This window comes from Podarcis liolepis (genome assembly GCF_965112155.1).
Source record: "Podarcis liolepis genome assembly, chromosome: 6".
Classification (NCBI taxonomy): Eukaryota; Metazoa; Chordata; class Lepidosauria; order Squamata; family Lacertidae; genus Podarcis; species Podarcis liolepis.
Genome location: NC_139559.1, coordinates 94,405,676 through 94,430,116, shown reverse-complemented (window position 1 = coordinate 94,430,116; position 24,441 = coordinate 94,405,676). Strand labels below are relative to the sequence as shown.

At 47.0% G+C, this 24,441-nt stretch overlaps 1 protein-coding gene across 3 annotated transcripts in view; it reads left to right on the top strand.

Moving 5' to 3' along the window:
* ASTN1 (astrotactin 1) overlaps window positions 1-24,441 on the top strand; it is a 211,587-nt gene that overhangs the window by 167,153 nt on the left and 19,993 nt on the right. For all 3 annotated transcript variants that reach the window (XM_083507036.1, XM_083507037.1, XM_083507035.1), the window contains 5 exons: window positions 411-577; window positions 2,908-3,102; window positions 3,854-3,981; window positions 11,404-11,508; window positions 12,639-12,827. In XM_083507036.1, coding sequence (XP_083363162.1) covers window positions 411-577; window positions 2,908-3,102; window positions 3,854-3,981; window positions 11,404-11,508; window positions 12,639-12,827 — 784 coding nt within the window. The remainder of the gene's footprint in view (window positions 1-410; window positions 578-2,907; window positions 3,103-3,853; window positions 3,982-11,403; window positions 11,509-12,638; window positions 12,828-24,441) is intronic.

Below are 24,441 nucleotides of genomic sequence, written 5' to 3'. Positions count from 1 at the left end.
TTATGAGCCTGGAGTGTGAATGGTATTGTGGAATTATCTAGTAGAAAGAATGTGGGAGAGGAGGAGCAGGAGGAAGGGTGGGGGAAAGCAGAATCGGTTCCAAGAAATGAGAATCAAGGAAATAGCAGAGAAGACACTGCAGATCTTGCCACTGATTCAAGCAAAAGAGAAATAGTAGGGTTCTAATTGAGTTTTTCTCACTAAACATGGTGCCTTGAACTGCCCAGATGGGAGATGCAGCGAAGTTTGTTTTTGTACGGTTGTTGTTGGAAGGCAGCCAGCAGAGGTGCGATTATGCTGTTGCGTGCCATTAACACAATTTTGTGTCGAGCGAAGCAGAAAGCAAGAGCTCTGCAATCTCCCACCTCCTGTGTGTGGCTAAGCTGGTTTGTGCTTTCTTGTCATGCTAGTGTCCGCCTGGCCTCAGCCCCATGAAAGATGGCACTGGCTGCTACGATCGCCACATTGGTGTGGACTGTTCGGACGGATTCAATGGTGGTTGCGAACAGCTCTGCCTGCAGCAGATGGTGCCTTTGCCAGAAGATCCTGTTCTATACAATATCCTTATGTTCTGTGGGTGAGTTCCACAAACGTCTTTAGTATCTTCCAGGAATGTGGAACATCTTTTGTTGAACTTTTTTTGTGTGTTTGTAAGTCTGGCTGTGCTTATTTTTCTTTTCTCAGTATTAAATGCACCATTTATAGCTGCTATGCTGCTAATCTACACTTCAAACTCCCTTTGTAGCACTCAGTTACTCCTGGCTTTCTCTTCAAAACAATAAGCTAGTGGTTATTCCATAGTAGCGCTGAGCATCCAAAGTAGCTCTGAGTAACATGTCTCACTAGCACAAAGATTTTCACTTCTGCAACAAGGCTTTCCCCCTCTCCTCTCCTGACATGCTCCCTAAATCTCTTCTGGGTCTCCCCCAACCCTCCAGGGCAGATATGGGGAGGGCATGGGGTGCAATGGGAGTCCCATTGCACAAGAGCAAATCCTTGTCCTGATGGGGCATGTTAGTTGGCTACTGCCCATAGTCCTTAATTAAGAAGTTGAAATAATGATGATACGGTAGCTGTACAGTGTGTGTTCATTTGGTGAAATAACTGAATCTTGCAATGGCAGGGAAGGCTGGGTCACACCTTAAATATGCTGGGATCTCCTTGGAAGAATTCCCAGGAATTGGGAAGAGCCCGTTTCCCTCTTTCCATTCTGTTCACTGTGCCCCATGTTCTGCCATAAACGCTATAAGCAGGAAACATCCTAAAATTTTCTAAGAATGATTTGGCAAATATTGCCTGTGTCCTCCCGCACCCCTGCCTTCTTGCAGCTACTGAGGTGCCTGGGTGCATTGATCAAGAAAACAGGGGAATCTCACTGAGGGCATACCATTGTATAGAGCAGGGCTTCCCAAACTTGGGTCCTCAGCTGTTTTTGAACTACAACTCCCATCATCCCTAGCTAGAGGACTAGTCATCAGGGATGATGGGGATTGTAGTCCAAAAGCAGCTGGAGACCTATGTTTGGGAAGCCCTGGTCTAGAGGATTCCTTTTCCTGCTGTGAATCGATCAAAGTTGAAGCATGTTGAGATCCTGCAAGGGGCGGCAAGAGACATGGCCTGAAAAATAGCAAATTGTGAAAGCTCCGTGGCCTGAACAAAATTCAGAAATTTAATAAATTAGAAGAATGGTGCTTGCTCTGCACTGCTCTGGAAATTAGATTTAGTAATCTGGAATGCCAAAATCCAGGAGAATAGTTGGGAGGAGTAATTTCATACGTATCCTTACCTGTATAGTTCTGAGATGAGTGGGTTGCTTTCTACCTGTCAGAGGTATGGGAGTGACTCCCTCAGTCAGAGAGGCTGGAGTGAGTTATAAATAACACCTCATTAGGATGCGTCATTTTAGGAGGTGAAATTTATTCACTGAGGGGTCTTTTAAATATGGTTTATGATGTGAGGAATTCAAATTTGCTATTATGTGATTGGACAACATTTAGCTTGGTAAGTCTACGTTTGATTAACAAGCAAATAAAATCACACTTTGTTTACAGAGCAAAACTAAATTACCGTATTTTTTGCACCATAACACTCACTTTTTTCCTCCTAGAAAGTAAGGGGAAATGTCTGTGCGTGTTATGGAGGGAATGCCTACGGGTGGCATGCCTACGGATTTTCCTCCTCTAAAAACTACGTGCGTGTTATGGTCGGGTGCGTGTTACAGAGCGAAAAATACGGGTATATAAATTTAACCAAAATTCCCAAGTCATGTTACAACTTTTTAGCTCCTTTCATTTTTTTTTGGAATTTGAAAGTCAAAAAATTCGACACACCCTAATACTTTCCTAAACTTTTCTCAACATTTCATAGTAGACAGTTTGCCCGCCTCTATCAATCTTTCCAATGCAACATGCTGGAAAAGCTGTGATTGAGTGTTTTGGTGTGCATTCTAAGTTTCATTCTCACTTCACATGAGGCAAAAGTGAGGTCCATGTGAACTGATCATGCATCTTAGGACCAGTGCTTTTTTCTGGGAGCATGCAAAGGTATGCAGTAATGGGACCTTTTTTCTAGAAGAAAAGCACTGGTTGGGACATGCCCTGGAATCATCCGCCTCATGCAGGAGTTTCTTAGCACACAAGTCAGTGTGGAAAGGGTTTGTTGGAGACGTACTGCTGAGTTAGACCTAGTGTTAACCTTTCTCACTCTCTAGCTGAATAGCATGATTTCATTTCTGAGATCGTTGGAGAGATCCTCCGACACAGTGTCTCACCACAGCGTTGCAGCAGCAAATTACTTGTGCATGGGTTCTTCTATTGTCAAAACTACGCTTCCAGAGCCAGGCATCTTCCCTTCTACAGCTCTCACAGCAAGATGTAACCTTGTCCCTTGCATTCCCTCCCACGGCAGATGCATCGAAGATTACAAGCTAGGCATAGATGGTCGGTCATGCCACTTAATCTCAGAGTCGTGTCCAGAGGGTGGCGACTGTGAAGAGAGCCGGGAGCTGCCCATGAACCAAACTCTCTTTGGGGAGATGTTCTATGGTTACAACAATCAAACTCGGGAGGTGGCACCTGGGCAGGTGCTGAAGGGGACGTTCAGGTGATGGATAAAGGCTTGCTGTTCTTTTAGTTGTCTATGCAGCGGTATCCGTGTGTGTTGTGCTTTTACAGCATACGCAAAACTGCAAAAAGGGGCTGCCTCTCAGTTCTTAGAATATGCAGCTTCACAAAGGAGAGGGGAGTGAGAGAAGAGAGGGGTGGGAGGGAGGCAAATGTAGCAAGATGTGTGTCTTAGCCAGAGCAGGGCAGTTGCCCATAATTAGACAAGCTTCTGGAGGAGTTCTGATGGGCAGAATAAGAATGGAGGCTGCGTATAAGAAACGTTTTAGGGAAAGAGCAATTTCCAGCGGAGAAGCGGAAACAGGGATGCTTAACCTCCCACCCCCATCTGGTCTCTGCTCTAGCTGTTCTTCCTCAAGCATTGACACCACCACAAAAGAGGAGCTCATCTTCAATCAGAGAGCAGTCGGCGGGGCAGAGTTTTGCCCACTTGTTTGCAGGATGACGTATTCATGGCCTGCTTGTTGCTGGTAGTGGCAATTCTCTTGGGATGGTGTAAGGTGGTGGCAGTGAGGTCAACGTGGCGCTGGAGGTGTGCATGCACCAACCTCACCCATCCCTGTGAATGGAGTGTTGGCACTGCCAGGAGGACAGTGAGAGAGCTGGTTTGACATGGGTTGCTTCATCCATGCTCTTGTAGAGAGGGCTGCGCTTCTCTTCTCAGCGTCCTTTGAAGCAACCTTTCCTGTTGTTTTGCAGATTCTGAACTTGTCTCTCTTGGGTTTTTCCAGGCAGAATAACTTTGCCCGTGGATTGGAGCAGCAGTTGCCAGATGGGTTGGTGTTGGCCACCGTTCCACTAGAGAACCAGTGCCAAGAGGAGCTCTCTGAGCCTACCCCTGACCCAGATTTCCTTACCGGTGAGTAATCCCAGCTGGAGTTCTTCCGTGTCCATCCAGCCCCTTGTCTAGTCTCAAAAGCTGCACAGGGCAGTATCAAGTTACTTCTTAAAATTTTGTTGTGGGCAATTTTGAGAATAGTGCAGGTGAGAAAGCAGCCAAGAAAGGTAGCAAAACATAATAACTGCATCAGATATGCCTCTGAGAAATTTCATTTCATTGCTTCTTCCCTTTGGACACCGTTTTCTTGAAGTAGGTAATATGGATAAGTGTAAGGGCAATACGATTTGAGTGGGTGTTCAGTGGGTCTGTAGGAGAGAGATTCTATGCTCTTTTTGCTGATTGCATAAAACTTCAATAAAATGTAAATAATTAAAAAAACTGCTCTGCAGATGGTGCATGAGAAAGGAAGTAGTTTGATTCCTGCTGGCTGGTCGTAAGGGTTTTTTTGTTTTTTGTTTTAAAAAGGAAATAAATGCTTGATTTTATTTACCAGTCCAAGCAGATCAGGCGTTACTCCGAATGTGCACGAGGGAGCAGAAGTGCTGAGTAAGGAGGTTCTCTGTTTTTTCCATAATCACTTCAGAGACGAGATAGGCACTTTAATGTGGTCAGGACCTGAATGTGCTGAAGTAAATAGCAATTCAAAGGTACCAGGGCCTTCTCCGTTCTTCCAGGTATTCCGGAGGGGGCCTGTGTCAACCTCAAAGCCTAGGTACAGGTGGTGACCATTTTGTGTAAGTCCAATTGATGTGTGCCCACCACCACAGGGGTCCTTTTGGACCTGGAAGAGGGCAGGAAGGGGGTATAATGAGGATGGGGTGGGCTTATGCATGCTCTGCCAATGTGCATGGGACCAGGAACAGAGCCCCCACCTGTTGCAGCACTCCTAAGGGGAGGGAACCTGTTAACTGCATGGAAATCTGTTGCTTCCACAAAGACTGTAAGAACCATAGGACCCAGGGGAGTGCAGGTGGTCTGACTTGTTCTAAGGTGGCTCCCTACGTTCCATGTGGTGGTTGCCTTGTAACTTGCAGGCTGGACCTGAAGTTTGAGTGGGTTGGCAGCCTAATTCTGCCCTATTCCTGTTTTGCTATCAGTCACAGGTCCATTCCATCCCATTTTGTCATATTTTTTTTGAAATATCATACTGAAAGTGCACATTTCAATTCTACACATTTTGAACACACTTTTTATATGAAATGCATATTTTTCAATGTCCCCCCCCCATAAAATAAACGTTTTGCATGCATAAAATATGTGAAGAGCAGTCCAGAATCTGGAGAAGTGCATAAACTGACTGAGAGTTGTGTTCAGATTTACAGACAAGTGCTCATCCATACTTTCATTTGTGCTGCGTCTTTAGGCACTGGTCGGGGGTTTAAAGCACTGTATCTGAGTGGGGGGGATTTGTTTTTTTGGTCCCAGCACTTGTCCCGTGAAAACCACATTTTACCATTGAATCCAAGCAGATCTGACCATGACAAGGGACTGATGTCAATATCCCCCCACTTTCAAATCACCTTCCTCAAGCTCAGTTGAGAAAACAAGGTCCAGAGATTGAGGCTTTCAGCACCCTTTTCCCTCCGCAGAGGTAGGGAACATGTTAGGATTGTCTGCGCTTGGAGGCTGATGGACCCAATAGGTTTCCAGATGGCTCTGGAGGATTTTCTGGCAGATACTACTGGTGCTCCTATTGAAGCCCTGGCCAACCTCTGGAACATCCAAATGGTTCGTGCCATTGACAGGATCGCCGCTGAGCTCCTCTCCCACTTGGTGGAGCCTGCTAGGCTCCCTGTTATACTCCAGGGCTTAGGGCAAGGAAACAAGCTTGAAGACTGCTCAAACACGAGTGGTGGGAACTTCAGTTGAATGCAATCAAACACTGGTGAGGTGTAATAATCGAGGTTATCTAGTGACAGTGAAGGCAGCAAAGAAGGCATACTTTGCTGCCTCCATTGCATTCTCATCGTGCCTTCTGGCAGAGTTTTTCAAGGTAGTGCAGGGCCTGTTACAGTCTGGCCCAAAGGAGGTTGCAGAACTGAAAGTAGCTTGCTGTGACTTGCTTGCAAAGCATTTTGAGGATAAAATCGCTCACATCCACTGGGATCACAAGCTCATTGTTACAACAGTTGAATCTCAAGGGGTGTCCAGAGCACTTTCTAGTCTTGTTGTGTTGGATGAATCAGAGAATCGTAGAACTGTAATGTTGGAAAGGTTCCTAAGGGTTAGCTAGTCCAATCTCAGCTGAGTTTCAGTTTGTAAGGCTTGAGATGTAGACAAGGAGCTTGGGTCAGTCAAGGCAACCACTTGTTCTCTGAACCCTTGCACCTCTTGGCTGATAGAAACTACCAAGGAACCAACAGCTGGGTAGGCCAGGGAGGTGATTAAAGCCTCCTACCAAGTGGGGGACGCGGGTGGCGCTGTGGTCTAAACCACAGAGCCTAGGGCTTGCTGATCAGAAGGTCGGCAGTTCGAATCCCCACGATGGGGTGAGCTCCCGTTGCTCGGTCCCTGCTCCTGCCAACCTAGCAGTTCAAAAGCACGAAGTGCAAGTAGATAAATAGGTACCGCTCTGGTGAGAAGGTAAACGGCGTTTCCGTGCGCTGCTCTGGTTCACCAGAAGCGGCTTAGTCATGCTGGCCACATGACCTGGAAGCTGTCTGCGGACAAACGCCAGCTCCTTTGGCCTACAGAGTGAGATGAGCGTGCAATCCCAGAGTTGTCCGTGACTGGACCTAATGGTCAGGGGTCCCTTTGCCTTTACCAAGTGGGGGTAGACCCTGCCTGCTTGAAGGAGGCAGTGGTAAAACCACTCCTCAAGAAGCATTATGTATTTTGTGCTCTCATTTTTATGTTGTGAACTGCCCTGTGATCTTTGGATGAAAGGTGGCATATGATAATAATAATAATAATAATAATAATAATAATAATAATAATAATAATAATAATAATAATGTTTTCATATATCGTCTTTTTCAAGTGCAATAATACCTTATCTCCTATTGTGTTCCTCCTATCAGTCAGAGCACAAACAGAGCACAAACAACTGCCGCTACAAATTAGTAGGCATGAGATAATGAAATGAACTGGAGCAAGAACAGTGCAATAAGATCTTGCTCCTGAGGAAGGCAGCACTTGAAATCCCGCAGGATGTACTGTAATGAAGGCTTTGTTTCTGTGCATGATTTCGGAGCTTTACCTTCCCTATCCTCCTGGTGGGTGTGCATACATAGTAGACCAGGTACTGAAGGAGTCAGTGCTTCTGGAGAACGTAAGGGGATAGCTCCAGAAGGTGTGGCATTCGGCAACTTGCCATACAACCCTGCCGCAAGGGGCTGCTTTGGAGGAGAGGCTGAGCTGTTTTATGGGTGAGGGCCAGAGGGGGCTCTGTGGAATGAATGTGGCGGCTCCCCATTCAACACTGGCTCGAGGGACAGAGCATTGCCACTCACCATCCAGCCCCTTTCTCCTCCCTTGCAGCTGGCATTCAGAAGCTCCTGAGTGCCTATGCCCACACCCCTTGGCATGGGTTGAGGCTGTGCCTGCCCCTTGGGAGCCCATGGGAAATGCCCAGCCTGCTGTGTGTGGAAGACAGCTCATTAAAAACGCAATTAGTGGAGAAATTAATGTGGTGGGGCCATGCCTTTGGGACAGGCCTCTCAGGAAAAGTGGGGGGGGGGGCAGAGAGTAGGGGGGAGGCTTGTTATCTTCAGAAGTAGAGACTGGGCTGCAGAAAAGAAACAAGCACAAGCAAGCTCCTTTCAAGTTGTATTTTTAATTACCGTAGAGTTGCTGACCCACAGACCTTCCTTTAGTATAATTAGTGCTTCTCTTCCACCTCCACACCTTCCAGCCTCTCGCGCTGCCTCCCGCTCACCCCTGTTCCCGCTCCTGCCCCACACCTGCCTCTGTATTTCTTGCAGTCTGAAGCAACATTTAATTAGGCATATTCTTGAATTAAGTGCTTTAACCAGTTTGGCTGCTTGAAAGCAACTGGGCGGCCGTTGCCCAGGAAATTGGGCGAAGGTGAACGGCCGTTATCTAGCACATTAATTGCTTTGCTTGCCCAGGAAAGGAGGTTTGTTAAGTCCAAAAGGTAAGCGTTCTCCCAGGGGAGCAGCAGAGGGGAAAGCATAACAGCCAACTAAAGAGGACTCGCAGTGAGATACAGAAATCAGATTTGAGAATGTTGCCGTTTTTAATGAACCGTGGGGGCCTCACATGTGCTTTTTTCTGATGGTACTCACCGGTTCACATTACCAGCACCTCCCCACCACCACAGAGATGCTCAGCCACATGGGGAGCTGCAAAGGCATGAGCAAAGCCCCAGTGGAGCCTGACTGCTGTCGTCACACCCCCAGGGCTGGCTGGGGTGCACGAGTCCCACTCCCAGAAGAGCGTGAGAGTGAGTGGCACATGACGTGTGTCCTACTTCCCCCACTGTGCCCTGTGCCCTGCTGCTGGCTGTGTGCGCCCTGGTTGCCTAGCGTGTGATGGACGGGGCGGGAGCCGTCAGTGAGTACTGGCACCTTTTTTTTCTAGAAAAAAAGGCAGTGAGCCTCACTCTGAGAAACCCAAGAACTGCAAGTCAGGTTCTAGGGCACTGCAGGTTCTATGTGCACAAGACCCATTCAAATGGAAAATGTCTGTGCATGCCTCCAGATCCAGCAGCTTTAGGGAGAATTTATGCAGGGAGGCAGGCACAAGGAGCAGAGAAGAGGCAGGGAATGGGTTAAAAATGGCCACAATTTTTAATTGGTAATAGTCATGGGGAGCTGGCACAGCATGGGGCAAGAATCCGCCCACTGATGGAAGACATCACTCATGATGTTAGGTAAAGGTAAAGGGACCCCTGACCATTAGGTCCAGTCGTGGCCGACTCTGGGGTTGCAGCACTCATCTCGCTTTATTGGCCGAGGGAGCTGGCGTACAGCTTCCAGGTCATGTGGCCAGCATGTCTAAGCCGCTTCTGGCGAACCAGAGCAGTGCACGGAAACGCCGTTTACCTTCCTGCCAGAGCGGTACCTATTTATCTACTTGCACTTTGATGTGCTTTTGAACTGCTAGGTTGGCAGGAGCAGGGACCGAGCGATGGGAGCTCACTCCGTCGCAGGGATTCAAACCGCCAACCTTCTGATCAGCAAGTCCTAGGCTCTGTGGTTTAACCCACAGTGCCACCCACATCCCTTTTTAGCCTGTCCCTAAGAGATCGCTTTCTGAAGCCTTTGTTCACATAAGCAAGCAGACACACCCTGGCAGAAATGGTTTGGTTTCTTTTGAGTCACAATAGTGCACAGAGTGGCCCTATAAGTGCTGGTTCTGGAGGGGGGGGGAGAGGGAAAAAAGAGTTAGATAAAATCACTATAAATTGTTGCGGTTTTTCAGACGTTTAATCTGAAATCGAGCTGGGTTTGAATTTGTTGGTGTCTCTGGTAACTTCTCTCTCTTCCATCATGGATGTTGGCAAATTGGATTTTAAAAAGGCAAAATAATATTAGAATTCGAGCTGTCAAAAATGCACAAGGGAAACTGTGTTTTAATGCTCAGGAACCTGGCAAAGTTTTTGCAGATTTTTATATTACGGATGTATGCTCTTTATTATTTTATTAATACTCTTGCTGAATGTTGTAGCCATTGGATAGAACAATAAATTTATATATAATCATTGGTTTAAACCCAGCTCTGCTATGAGGAAGGCAAAAACCACACAATCCCAGGCCAATTTGAGCCCTGTGTAAAATTCCTCCTCAGCCTCATTAACAAGAAACCAGCATCCAAGGGGAGCTGGTGGGTGGACAAGTCACGGGGGCAGGAGCACCAGTGAAGCAGCAGACTGGGCTCCTGTCTATAGCTCGTCCACAGATCAAAGGAGAGTAAGTCTTCACTCTGGTCTGGAAGTCCACCCTGGGGGCCAGCCTAGGCTGCTGACTGGCTCTCAGAGCTGGCCTAGCTCCTGCTCTGCAGTGATGCCGCCAACCTGGAAATCAAGCAATGCTCTGCTGCCTTGCCTTGCCAGGAGCGCAATCTGGCCTGCCACAGAGATGTCAGCAAGCTTGGACTTCATATAGTTGCTGGATACAGTTGAATATGAATTAGGTGGGCCCCAAGAGTGCCTTTTGACTGAAGACCAATTTATACATTTAGCACAATCACAGTGTGTGTGTGGGGGAGGGGGGGGTTTCTGAGCAGAGGTGATGTGCTTATGTCCAAGCTTATATCTGAAACGCCCTGCTCCCATATATGAACCTGCCTGGGAAGAGGGCCTTTTCGTGGCTGCTCCCAGACTCTGGAACTCGCTCCCTGGAGAAGCCAGACTGGCTCCCTCCTTGTTGTCCTTCCTCAGGCAGGTGAAGACCTGCTTGTTCCAATGGGCTTTTGGGAGCTGATTGCTTTTAATGAAAGGGCTGGTGCCGTGATGCTTTTGTTGCTGTTATTGGTATGGTTTTAATAGATTTTATGCATGTCTGTGGTTTAAGTTCTATCAATGTTTAATAGTTGCTTAATGCTTCCCCCCTTATGTTTTTAGCTGTTCATATTATGTATGTAAGCCGCATTAAGTCCTTGTCAGGGAAGAAGGCTGGGTATAAATAAACAAAACAAAAAAGGCAAAAAACAAAACAGAGACATCACCTTGCCAACAAAGGTCTGTATAGTTAAAGCTATGGTTTTCCCAGTAGTGATGTATGGAAGTGAGAGCTGGACCATAAAGAAGGCTGATCGCCAAAGAATTGATGCTTTTGAATTATGGTGCTGGAGGAGACTCTTGAGAGTCCCATGGACTGCAAGAAGATCAAACCTCTCCATTCTGAAGGAAATCAGCCCTGAGTGCTCACTGGAAGGACAGATCCTGAAGCTGAGGCTCCAATACTTTGGCCACCTCATGAGAAGAGAAGACTCCCTGGAAAAGACCCTGATGCTGGGAAAGATGGAGGGCACAAGGAGAAGGGGACGACAGAGGACAAGATGGTTGGACAGTGTTCTCGAAGCTACCAGCATGAGTTTGACCAAACTGCGGGAGGCAGTGGAGGACAGAGGTGCCTGGCGTGCTCTGGTCCTTGGGGTCACGAAGAGTCGAGCACGACTAAACGACTAAACAACAACAGGGTGATATTGATGCGTTCTAAATACTTCATCATTGAGGGGCAGCAAGGAGGGCGTCATCCCTGTCCATCAAAAAGCAGCTGCCTTCTCAGCAAGCTAGAATCAAGTCTTCTTGGCATGCTTATTTCCTAATGGAAGTGGTGTGGGGCAATTTAAACTTGCAAACCTCCACCTGGGACAGTCTAGGGGGGAAACTTTACTTCTTGTTTCTGCTGAATGTGCAAAGCAAATCACATAATGGGGCCAAATCTGAAATTCAGGAGAGTTGGGTGGGTGTCTGCTGATTTTCTGTGCCTCCCCCAGTGACAAAGCCAAGCTTACCTGTTGTTTTGATCACAGGGATGGTGAACTTCAGTGAGGTGTCTGGATACCCTCTGCTGCAACACTGGAAAGTGCGCTCCGTCATGTACCACGCCCAGCTCAACCAGCTGACCATCTCCCAAGGTAAGTGCTGCTTAGCCCAGTGAGTGGGGCGGATTGTGGTCTGCCACACTGCCTGAGACCCAGGAGGTGGAACTTGGGAGTTTCTTGTCACAACAGTTAATTAAATTATGGAATTGACTACCAGAATATGCGACGGGAGCAAGAAGTTTGGATCACTTTTGAAAAATGGATGCACTCATGGAGGAAAGGTTCTTTAAGTCGCTTCAGGGCTCCTTTTGGTGTGGGAAGAGATGAATAAATTTAATAAAGTAGCAAGCTAAAGGAACTATTCAATATTGGTGCTGTGTACCCCTCCATGTACAGAAGTGGGGCACCTCTGAGGGTCGGGCACCAGAGAGAGACGATGGAAAGGGGCTGTTGAAGGTTCCCATACCTTCTCTGAGCTACTAAGAACAGCAGTTGCTGTCTTAGCAAACTCATCAGCAAATCTCTTTGGAGGTTTGCCTTTTGTGGCCCTTTCAGATCTGTGTACTAGACGCAAGTCTTCTGCACTCATCTCCTCCTTCTTAGGAGAAAAATGGCCAATGGTGAACAGTGGTTCTTCCAGTTCAGTGTCAGACGCATCAGATGGTCTGACTGAGGCCTTTGCGCTCTTGTAGTCTGCTGTGTCATCACTGTCACTGACAACAGCAGCAGCAGCGCTGCCCACTGAGCTGGAATCCGAACTCTGATCATCATCCTCAGCTTCCTCTTCTACCTCTTCATCATCTGCTTTTTTCACATCATCTTCATCCTCCTCTGAGTGACTCTGGAAAATTCCCACATTCCCCCCCCCCCACTTAGGATTGTACTCAACACTCTTTGTGAACCTAATGGACTTAGAGTCAGTCATGAATACCCTGTATGCACCTTTTTCGTACCCCATGAACAAACCATGTGCCCCACGCTTCCCAAGCTTGCTGCTCTGTGGGGTGTGGACCCACATGTCAGAACCAAAGATTCTCATGTGCTTGACGTAAGGTTTCTTACCAAACAGTTTTCACACCTTGCTTGTGAGCTTCCAAAGTATCTCGTCCATTTTGGAGCAGAGAGTCCCTTGGTTTTCAAGGAGAGGTTTCTCCTGTATGCTTTGTATTTCTCTCCCTCCACCTTCAACCTGCCCCTGAATTGCAGCTTGTTGTACTTTGCAGCTTTTGGCAATGCCCTCCATTCTCTAGATGGAGCCACATCCCGAGGAGATTTTGTGGCCCTGCTGGACCAGTTTGGCAACCACTTTATACAAGAAGCTGTCTATGGCTTTGAAGAGTCCTGCTCTATCTGGTATCCCAACAAGCAAGTCCAAAAACAGCTCTGGCTGGAATATGAAGATATCAGCAAAGGTAGGGGCCGTGATGGTCATTATCTTTTTAAAAACATACACCACGTAACTGCGGAGATAATCAGTGGTCTGCTAATGTGATAGAAGTGGGTTGACACTATTCCATTGTCAGAAAAATTCTGCACTTGGAATAATTTATGCCTATTGCATCATTTGCAAAAGGTTGCTTAATCTGCACAATAAATTTTGATTGCAGTGTTTGTGTTTTAGTGGCTCTCAGGGGTTGTAAAGAATATGAGAGGAAGGGAAACAGTTGAAGGGCAGAAAGTAATTGGGCTGTGGTGCTGTGCAGGGTGGAGGAAAAGGCGAGGGAATGAACAATATCTGAACATTTCAATAGGCCCTGTCCTGCAAATGGACTACTTTCCTTTCATATATTTCCCTTACCATTTTGTGTTCTAGAAAATTAGGGTTTGTTTGTTTTTTAAAAAAGTAGAAATTCCCAATGATGCTATAAGAGACCACATTCCAGACTGCAGATTGATTTGCAGAATATGGTCAGGCACGCCATGGCAGACAGGGAATTAGAGAGCAGTAGGACTGTCAGGGAGCAGTGATGTTGATGCTACTTCCTTCTGAAAGAAGAATGGCTCAGTGATGAATGGGATGGTGCCGTCCACAAAGGGTGCCTTCGTGACCTTGTGTTAAAAGCTTTGTGTCTCAATGTTTCAGCGGTAAAATGGCGGCCATGTCACTGGGCTGTCTTTCACAGAGCTTATGCATTAAAAGATTTAGGTGCTTTGTTGTAAGTGAGCAGCCAAATACTTTCAGACAGGTGGTGAGGCTGTTTTTCTATAAACAAAGCGAAAAGAAACAGTAAGCCCACAACCTGCTTAGAGGCTAAATTTTGAGGATAGCACCCAAAGCCAAAATTGCATATAGTCAAAACACATTGGGTGCAATGGAGGGAGGGATTGCCAAAGCTTTTTTTCTTCCTGGGTGCCTGCGCCCTTACCACTCCTTTTATTTATTTATTTTTCAATTGCCAAGCACGTGAAGCTGAACACACTCAAGTTAAATGTGCATAAGTTGTGAGTGTGCTGTTTTGTGGATTTTGTAGCCAGAGCTCTTTGGGACGTTTTTAGTGCTGTGTAGCTAATTTTGCAAAGGATGCGGGTGGTGCTGTGGGTAAAACCTCAGTGCCTAGGACTTGCCGATCGTATGGTCGGCGGTTCGAATCCCCGCGGCGGGGTGAGCTCCTGTCGTTAGGTCCCAGCTCCTGCCCACCTAGCAGTTCGAAAGCACTCTTAAGTGCAAGTAGATAAATAGGGACCGCTTTATAGCGGGAAGGTGAACGGCGTTTCCGTGTGCTGCGCTGGCTCGCCAGAAGCCACGCGACCCGGAAGTGTCTTCGGACGGCGCCGGCTCCCAGCCTCTAGAGTGAAATGAGCATGCAACCCTAGAGTTGGACACGACTGGCCCGTACGGGCAGGGGTACCTTTACCTTTAGCTAATTTTGCATAATGCCAAATGACAGTTTGGCTGAAATCCTGCACTCACTCACTTTGGTGCAACACATAGGATTGCAGTGCTCAGGGGGTATGTAAATTGGGTATCTGGAGGGGGGCACTGCAAAAAAAGTGTTTTCCTTTTTTGTGCTTTGGGGTAGAAGGTATTTTTTGTTTCCTAGTTAAGCTTACAGGGAGATGGAGGCATCTGTGTTACCTTGTTTTGATTCCCCCCCCCCACTCCCCCAAGGCCAGCCAGGAGGCTGTTGATTGGAATAGTTGCCTCTGCTAGAAAGTTTGAGTCTTGCAGCCATTTGATGGGTTAATAAGCTCACTATGCCATTTACTATAAAGCAAGTTCTTGTTCTGTACTGTATGTTTCCTCCCTGTGGAGCCAATGGCATTGTGGGTATGTATAGAGACAGGCTTAGCGAGTGTAGTTGTGGTTGTTGTGATCTGGCACTAACAAAAGTACATTTGGGCAATTATAAAGTGGTTTCTTTTTTGCTAACTGATTTTGCCTCCTTTTGGAATTGTGTGTGTTTCTTTTGTTCAGGTAAATGCCTAGGTACTAAATTCAGTACTTGGCTGCTTAGTCCCCTGCTACTGAGCTGTTGAATTTTTAGCCCAAGGCTCACATAACAACTTGGAACAGCCTTTATCAAGCTCAGGTCCCCAGATAAATGTTGGACTACAACTCCCATCACCCCTAGCCAGCGGGACCAGTGGTCAAGGATGATGGGAGTTGTAGTCCAACAACACCTGCGGACTCAAAATTGAGAAAGGCTACCTTGGAATCTTAGGGATGTCTGATGACCTGGGCTAGAAGGGGTGGTCCATGAGCACCCTACTTCTAGGGTAGGCAGCTGCTGAATATTTGGCAACTGCTGAGTCATCAGTTATGTGTTACAGTTTGGGGGCATCACCTACACACACACACACACACACACACACACACACACACACACCTCTTAGGGGCCCATATGCAGCTTGCAGGCCACAGGCTAACCATTCCTGATTTAAGCTACGAATAGCTGAACAAATGTAAACCAGCTGGCTTCAGCTTTCTTAAGCATGCTCTCCAGTCGCAGTCAGTTGCTGGGAACAACATTTGTCGTTCCTGGCCAGACCTTGCTGCTTCTTGCTTCTCGTGACCTTGGACTCCCAGCTTTATTGACCCACAGACTAACTGCCTACATGAAGTGAGATACTCCTGACCTTAAGACTGGACTGAACCTTGCATACAGGCTCTGCCTCCAGGCAAGTGCTCCCCTGAGACTTGGTTGGCCTCTCCCACCACTGAGCTATGTCATGACTGAGTAGCATGGCACTACGACATTCATACTGCTGGGCGTTCCTCCTAAGGAAGTTGCGGGAGGTTGTTGGCATCCATCTGTCTCAAGAGACCATGGAGTACGCCTCTAGCGGTGAAGTCAAACTACTGTGTAAGCAGCACCAAAGATTACCTGAGCTGCCCAGACAACAAGAGCACCCTCTCGGCCTTGCTGATGTCGTGCAAAGGAAAGCAGAGCAAGACGTTTGGCATGAGCTTGGTTGCAGGAGTTGTCAGAAGGATAATAATAATAATAATAATTTATTATTTGTATCCCGCCCATCTGGCTGGGCTTCCCCAGCCACTCTGGGAGGCTTCCAACAAAGATGAAAAATACACTAAAATGTCACATATTAAAAACTTCCCTGAACAGGGCTGCCTTCAGATGTCTTCTGAATGTCAGGTAGTTGTTTATCGCTTTGACATCTGATGGGAGGGCGTTCCACAGGGCGGGCGCCACTACTGAGAAGGCCCTCTGCCTGGTTCCCTGTAACTTGGCCTCTCGCAGTGAGGGAACCGCCAGAAGGCCCTCGGAGCTGGACCTCAGTGTCCGGGCAGAACGATGGGGGTGGAGACGCTCCTTCAGATATTCTGGACCGAGGCCGTTTAGGGCTTTAAAGGTCAGCACCAACACTTTGAATCGTGCTCGGAAACGTACTGGGAGACAATGTAGGTCTTTCAAGACCGGTGTTATATGGTCTTGGTGGCCGCTCCCAGTCACCAGTCTAGCTGCCGCATTCTGGATTAGTTGTAGTTTCCAGGTCACCTTCAAAGGTAGCCCCACGTAGAGCGCATTGCTGTAGTCCAAGCGGGAGATAACCAGAGCATGCACCACTCTGGCAAGACAGTCTGCAGGCAGATAGGGTCTCAGCCTACATACCAGATGGAGCTGGTAAACAGTTGCCCTCGATACAGATTTGACCTGTGCCTCCATGGACAGCTGTGAGTCCAAAATAACTCCCAGGCTGTGCACCTGGTCCTTCAGGGGCACAGTTACCCCATTCAGGACCAGGGAATCCTCCACACCTGCCCGCCTCCTGCCCCCCAAAAACAGTACTTCTGTCTTGTCAGGATTCAACCTCAATCTGTTAGCCACCATCCATCCTCCAACCGCCTCCAGACACTCACACAGGACCTTCACCGCCTTCACTGGTTCTGATTTAAAAGAGAGGTAGAGCTGGGTATCATCGGCATACTGATGAACACCCAGCCCAAACCTCCTGATGATCTCTCCCAGTGGCTGCATGTAAATGTTGAAAAGCATGGGGGAGAGGACAGAACCCTGAGGCACCCCACAAGTGAGAGCCCAGGGGTCTGAACACTCATCCCCCACCAACACTTTCTGAACACGGCCCAGGAGGAAGGAGCGGAACCACTATATGACAGTGCCCCCAGCTCCCAGCCTCTCTAGATGGTCCAGAAGGATGTTATGGTCGATGGTATCAAAGGCCGCTGAGAGATCCAGCAGAACTTGAGTACAAGATGCCATCCAACCAACTTGGGGACTCCACTCTGGATTTAGGGTATACTTCCCAGCCCTTCCTCCTCCCAAATGTATCCCGCAAGGCAGAAGAGGTTTAGGATAAGAGGTTTCCTTCTCCTGGTAGGCTACCTTCCCAGGTTGACAATGTTAGTATTTCACGCCTCTGATGCTGCAGATAAATCACATGCCTGTCTGGGAAGAGTGAAGGAACTGAAGACAGTCTTATCTCTTCTGCTGTATTAGCTATTGTACTGTACTTTTGCTTTTACTTGTCCCTGTTCTTCTCTTGGAGCTGGAGAGAGGAGACTCTATGATTCCTTTGTCTGTACATAGTGTGTAAATAAATACGTAGATTAGCTCTACGATGTCTCACGCTTCTGGCTGTGTTATGCTAGAAGATTAGTGTGCATATATCATTTGATATATGTCGCTGAAGCGCACTGGAGAAGAAGGGAAATGCCTTTTCCAGCGCATACCAGAGGATGCTCGGAGTTCAGGGGCTGCAGGGCACCCCAGGGTGTTTTCTAACAGACAAGCCCCATAAAAGGGTGCCAAAGTGCTCTTGTGCAGCACTTATTCATTTCAATGGGCCTTGCCAGAGGCATAGCTTGGGGAGGCGCACTGGGTGACACACTGCGAGGGTGGCGCTTACTGTGGGGCCTGCAGTCTGCCCGAGCCACGCATCTCTCCTGGGAATGACGTGGTGGCTCGGGTGCCTGCAGGTTTCGCGCTGCCCAAAACGGCAGTGTGGGGCTTGCATCTGCCCCCCGCCTCCCCCAAGCTGCTCTACAGCTTGGGGGACTCCCTACAGGCTCTGCACTGCTTGAAAAAGCAACACAGGCCTGCAGGGCGCCGGAGTGGAACATAGCTTGTGCACTGGCATTCTGGCGCACCCTGCCCTGTCCCGCCCAATGGGTGCCTCGCCCCCTTGTGCAGCACATAGAATCATAGAATCATAGAGTTGGAAGAGACCACAAGGGCCATCGAGACATGTGCCACCCCAGGCGTCCAAGCTGGCTAGCTACACCGTTGGGCCTTGCAGAGGAGAATGGGCCCAAGAGATTGGACCCTTTTTTCCTAAACACACACACAAAACCCCTAGGAATGACTCTTGTGGCAGCTTCTGCCGTTTCCACCATTCTGGTGGTTAAAATCTTGTTAAGCCTCAGGAAATACTTTGGCTTATTTTCCTTCTACGTACTTTTCTTTTTCTTTCTTTTTTTCTTTTTAATAATCCGATTTCTAAAGACTTGGTAAATCCAATTGATTGCTGGTTTACCTGCAGAGGGGGGGAAAGGAGAGTGATTCTGCTTTGCACTGAGGTGGATTTGATGAGTTATCCCCAGTGACACTTATTTCTGTGATTTTTGGATGTCACAGGGACACCTTGGAACAGGGACAGATCAATGTAAAGCATTACACACGACTGCAAGGGAACCAGGTAGTGCTGTTTGCCAAGAAGGATTTAAGGGCTGTAGCGACTAACAAATTGAACATGATTCAACAGTACGGTACTGCGGCAAAGTGCCATTCTAAATTTATTAACAGAAGAGGGATCTTCTTGCTTAGACTCTGGAAATCTACAACTACTGGGCTTAGCAGTGCTAAAGTTTTCTTTGATCCACTGTCTTCACTTCTGGGCACCAGTAGTGGAATTAGAAGTGGGGTGATTGGGGAACCCTTCCAGGGCCAGCACAGTCGCAGTTCAATTGTCAGGGTGGGCACCATAATACCAAGGGCTGCAGACTCTCGGACCAATGCAGTCTTGAGGCTTAAATGCTCAAAGCATTTACTACTGCTCTATGCCAGCTGCTCTGGCTTTCTGTTTGCTTCCTGGCCTAGTCGAGCGCTCATGGGGACCTTTAAAGCCCTTAACCATTAAGTCTTAATGGTTTAGAACCAGGTTACCTAGCACACCAGCATTGCATGGGCCTGTGAGAGATTTGAGATCAGCTACAGAGGCCAGCAGGTATGAGGGGCAGGGCCCCATGGCTAGAGAACTCCCCATGGCTTGCCTCTTGAGCTGCCCAGTCAATGCTCAGGCTGCAGGTCACTTGCAGCTGCTTCTCTTACTCAAGAGCTAGTTTGGCACACGCAGGTCCTGCGACCCAAAATGCACGTTACACAAAATTGCACTTATCTGAACACAAGGAATTAGTACCCAAACCTCGCTATACACGCCACAGATTCAGATATCCAAACACTAAACCTGCACGTGGTACTGTAAACAAATAAGCACTCTTGAAGAAGCAGGACTTTGTTGTGTTTTGTTGGCACACAGCAACTGCTTCATCAGAAACCATAGCTGGAATGAAGGGGGTGGGTCAGACAAATAAGAGAGCATTTTCCCCTTCCTTGTTTGGCTTTTGTAATGTGTCAGAGGGTTTTCCCAGGTGGGTTTTTTTTGGTCATCTGGAGGTGGGTTTTTTGGTCATTTGGGGGTCAAAATTCCATGGTTAGAAAATTTCCCATGGGAATCAAGGGAAATTGTTAATTCAATATGTGAATGCTTGCCTAACAAACCATTTCCTGAAAATGCATTGTATTTGGGTGGGGACAGCTGTGTGTATTTTCTTTATTTTAATTTTTGAATTAAATTTCCATATTACACTTCATCCAAGGATCACATGGTATTACCGTGTTGCATTGGGGGCGCACAGATCCAAATCCTGACTTTCCTAATTTATTTATTAGATTTATATACCGCCCTTCATTATAAGATCTCAGGGTGGTAAAATACAGGAGAAAAACATGAAAATAAGTAAAACAAAACAGCAAAACAATACCCCCCCACAAAGCTCGCCGAGTGATCGTGGGGCCCTTTATCCAAGCTAACCTACCTAACAATCTTTTTGTGAATGATAAATATGAAGGAATCCATATATACTAGTGCTGTGTGTGCAGAAAATTCCTCTTGCATGTTTTCACGTATCCCCCATCCATCAATGGGAAAAGAAATTGCATTTCAAAAAAATCATAGGGGAGAGAGAACTTTGGTGAAATTTTCAAGGGTTGGGATGCAGGACTTTTTTGTGTGTTTATCTTCCTTAGTTTCAAGGTGGGCGAGGAGTTGTTCCTTCATTCTATAAATCATCTCTCTGATTGTCTGCCCTCCGCAGCCTTCCTTGCCTTTCTTGAAAATGCCGTGACATCCTCAATTGGGCTTCTCTGTAAGGGCAAGAAGGCAGGACGGCTTCCTCCTGCGAGCCTGGCAGCTGCTCGTTGTTATTTCTTTAAGTGAACTCTTTTTTTTTAAGTTAAAAAGAAATCATTGTAGTATGTAAAAGGTAAAATGAAGGACTTCCTCTAAAAACATAATAAGTGAGTGCATTAATGTCATGCATTTGACAACTAGTCTTCCTGCACTTCAATTAAAGCTCAAGGGATGACATTGGGAAGGGTCTCCTCCCATGAGCTCTTGTTGTTTTTTAATAATAGAGTTTTATTAGGGCTTTTCAAAATACAATAAGAGAAAATATTAAAGAGAATAAAGAGAGAAAGAAAGATTTTAAAAAGGGCTTCCAACTATCCATCTGTCAGTTATATGCTGTGCTTTTTTCTGGGGGGACGCATAACCCTATACATTTTGTGAATCTAAGTTTGGCCTCATTGAGGGGCAGTATTTCAATATGAGTAGGAAAAGGAGAGGACCCCTCAACATTTTTTTTCTTTAGAAAAAAAGCACTGGTTATATTTACAATAATTCTTCAAAATAGTGAAATGTTCAATCTAGACTAATATTCAGCTATTCCTCTCTCTGCTAGATATTTTTTCCAGTCTTCAATCCAGGGCCCTCCAGTTCATTCATTTCTTTTGATGCAAGAAGTCCAAAGAAAATTCTCCAATTGTGCTAATCTATAAAAATTGACAAGAGTTTCTCTCCAGTCCAACATCACAGCGTTACCTCCAATGTTAGGAAACCTTCAATCCTCCTCCTTTATTTCCTTCAAAATTTCCTCACTGGGTTTATGTATTAGGGCATAGAGTTCTTTTTCCAGACCTCAGGAAGGCTGCAGTGGTTTGGGTAAAATGTGTAATCATTAGAATTAAGTGCAAAGGAAAACACGACACCATTATGACCAATAAGCACATCAACCAAAATCCACACACACACACACACATGCCTTCCACTTATTAATGCCCTGGACCAGTGTCCAGCTTGCAAGCACAGGTCCAAAATGGGAGGGAGAAAGCAGCTGGCAAGGAAAGGATAAAGCATTGCAGCAAGGATGTGACCTTTTGACCTATCACGACATACAGCTATGGTTGGCCTTTACTGCTGTGTACAGTCCTGGTTAGGAGACCTTCCTCTCTCTTTTGCATTAACTGGGATGGTATACTTGGATTCACTCAGAGGCTCTCTGTTTCCTTTTGCTGTATCCTCCCCCACCCCACAGGTGTGCATCAAGCACTTTAAAAAACCACAGAGTTTTTATCCTTTTCATGTTTCAAGCAACACCATTCATAACCTCTCTTACTTTTTTAGATTTCGCGTTTTCTCTTTTTCTTCTCCCCAAGTTTCTCATTTCAGCTTCTCTTCAGTCCTGTCACCTGCCATGTTCCCCGCTTCTTTTTCTTCCTTTCTCTTTTCCCCCCTCTGTGCACGTCAAGAGCTTTATATCGATTGAAAAATTGCAAGAGACAAACCATTCTCTGTCACCGCTGCTTTGTCCCCCGAACCTGCTAAGCAGCAATTCAAAGCTGTCCCAAAGTGGTCCATTTCCAGCACGATGGGGTGGCTAAGAAATGCCCTGCATCTTCTTGGCTCCTTCCCCCCCTCCCCAAGTTTAGCAGCCTTGTTTTCTTTGTGGGGGTTTCTTCAATAAGGGACTGGCAGCAGACTATTCCTTGCAAAACATTTAGACATGGGCAGTAAAAATTGGGGAGGAAATGGTCTTTTCAGCTCAGGCACAAACCTTTATCTCCCAGTCCTTATAATAAGACTCAGTTGTGCAAAATTTTTCTCTCTGAGGTGGGATTAAAGATTTACTGGGTGAACTGAAACCATTGGTACTATTTAGAACCTTGTGGGTTCCTTGCTGCCTCCTAGTGTTGGCCATGTGTTTAGAGCTGCATGTTGCAGCATGCTGGTAGAAAACCTGGCCTTAAGTTGCCAGGACCCCAGAGTTAGTGAAGGGGGACAACTTGCTGCTTTGTTCTTCTTTTCTTTCCAGACCTAGGGCGTGCCTATCAGCTGATAATAGAATTTCCATGCCTGTGTGGTCGCCTGGTCTTTGTGCAGCACAGCTGTACGGGTACAAGGCTTCAGCCAGAGTGGTTCAGCAGCAAGCAGGAAAGTGGATCTGTGTTTTACTCCAGGCATGCCTTGGACTAGAAGTGGCCAACTCTTTGGCTCTCAGGAACTGGACTTTACCGGTACAACAGTGCCAGGAGCAGTTACACCTTCTTCCTATAATGACTTCCTGCCTTTTCCACAGCTGTTTGGCCACGAAACACCTGACCCACCCACCCATGTTTGAGAAGCAGAGAGCTGTTTCTCCCATTAAAAGCTTCTACAGTGATGCAAAGGGCTCTACCCCCCCTCCCCTAGTTCCCCAGTGGTTCCTGGAAGACAGGCATGGTCCAGTCTTCTAACCACCTCATCCAGGGTGGAGGGGCCATCCTGTTCTCCAGACCAGCCCTGCTTCTTGCTGTGAATAGTCTGGCTGAGCTCCCAGAAGTCTTCTGCTCCCCCCCCCAACTTCTTCCTTCTCCATAGATCTTTACTACACTGTATCCCTATTTCTGGTTTCTCTACCCCTCCACCCCACCCTCCACTTTCCAGCTCAGTGAAGGGCACGGGAAACACTTCGATTACAGCGTTCTGTTCAGTTGGCACCAAAAGCCACAAAACCTAAGTGCAAAGTCGATTGGACGAAAGTAGTTTGTGTGGGCACGTGGCACAGAAGTCCCAGAAGACTTCTGGGAGCTCAGCATTTTCCCAAGCAAACACCATCAGCAGAGGTAGCCACAAACACAGAACAGACATGGGTATGATAATACATTAATTCAATATTCCTTCCCCCAAAACACTGGGATTGAAGAGCCTTAGTGAAATCATTCCTTCTGATTAGAACCTAGACTTGTCAGTTGCAGAGCAGATTTCCCTCTACCATGGAGGTTACCTCGTTTGGAGAACTTGGGGAGAAATGTTTCATATTTTGCTGCTTTAAAAACAACACCTGAATCTCTAAAGCATCTCAAAGCATTGATTTTCAGAGAGCGCTCCAGCTTTGGCTTGTACAAGCCCCAAATGTGACTGAAGCAGCCTTGCTTGGGTTTTTGATGTGGGATTCATTTAACTCTCTTTGCATATCCCTAATTCCTACATTGTGCACATGAATGCCCTGTGGGGGTAGTTCAAAATAATGCTCAAATGCAAGGGAAGAATAGGATAATCCACGGCCGCTGTTTGTAGGCAATGTTTCAGCAGAATGTTAGCAAGAACAGTGGAAAAGTGCAGATTCTGAAGTTAGCCGGTGAGAAGCAGCACAGTTGTCCCATGGCTTCTGGCAGCAAAATCTGGCCTGTTGTGGGGGGAGGTCTTGGCACAGGAACCAGGGCAAGGTGCTGCCCGGACCTGCAGCATCCGTGGTCTGAACCAGTACATTAAAGCTCTCAAACATTCCCTGCAGCCTCCTGCAGCTGTGCAAGTTGGCAAACACTGCAATGCATCTGGATATGACCCAGATGAAATCCAAATGTCCCCCTTCCCTGTTGAAGGATGTTGGCATCTCAGAACTGACAAGCAGAGCTTAACCTTTCATCTTAATACAATGGCTGTTCCTTCCCTACAGAGGAAGGGGCTTCCTGCTGTGTGCACCTTCACATGGCTCTAGCTCCACGACATCAATGCCTTTTGCTCTCTATGAAGTGGAAAGTATCTGCCAATCTCTCTTTTCAAAGCCATAAAGAAAACGAAACTTGCCAGTAGATCAGTCATGTTGCCTGACTAAAGCTATGTATGGATAACAGAGGAGGTGTTGGCTGGAAAAGGTACTAAGCTCCGCCTCTTGATCTCACAGGCCTACTTAGCCCTGCCCTCTCCCCGCCCCCATGACTGGTGTTACGGTGCAAAGACATTTCTCTCCTTGTTTCTTGCATTTAAATTGAGGAGCTGTCCAACAGACAGCTATGCAAGCAGGAGAGTCCAGAGGGTGCAGATATTTGTAGGTTGGTAGGTTTTTAGTCTTCCCTTCCTCCCGAAGGAAGGAATTGTGCTCTTTCCTCCACTAATGGAGGGTGACGTACACAACATAACCCTTTCATTGTGAGTAGCAACGTTCTTAAAACAAGTTCAGAGATTGTTAAATGGAAGCTGTTGAATTAACAGTTTGTTAATGGCCATGGA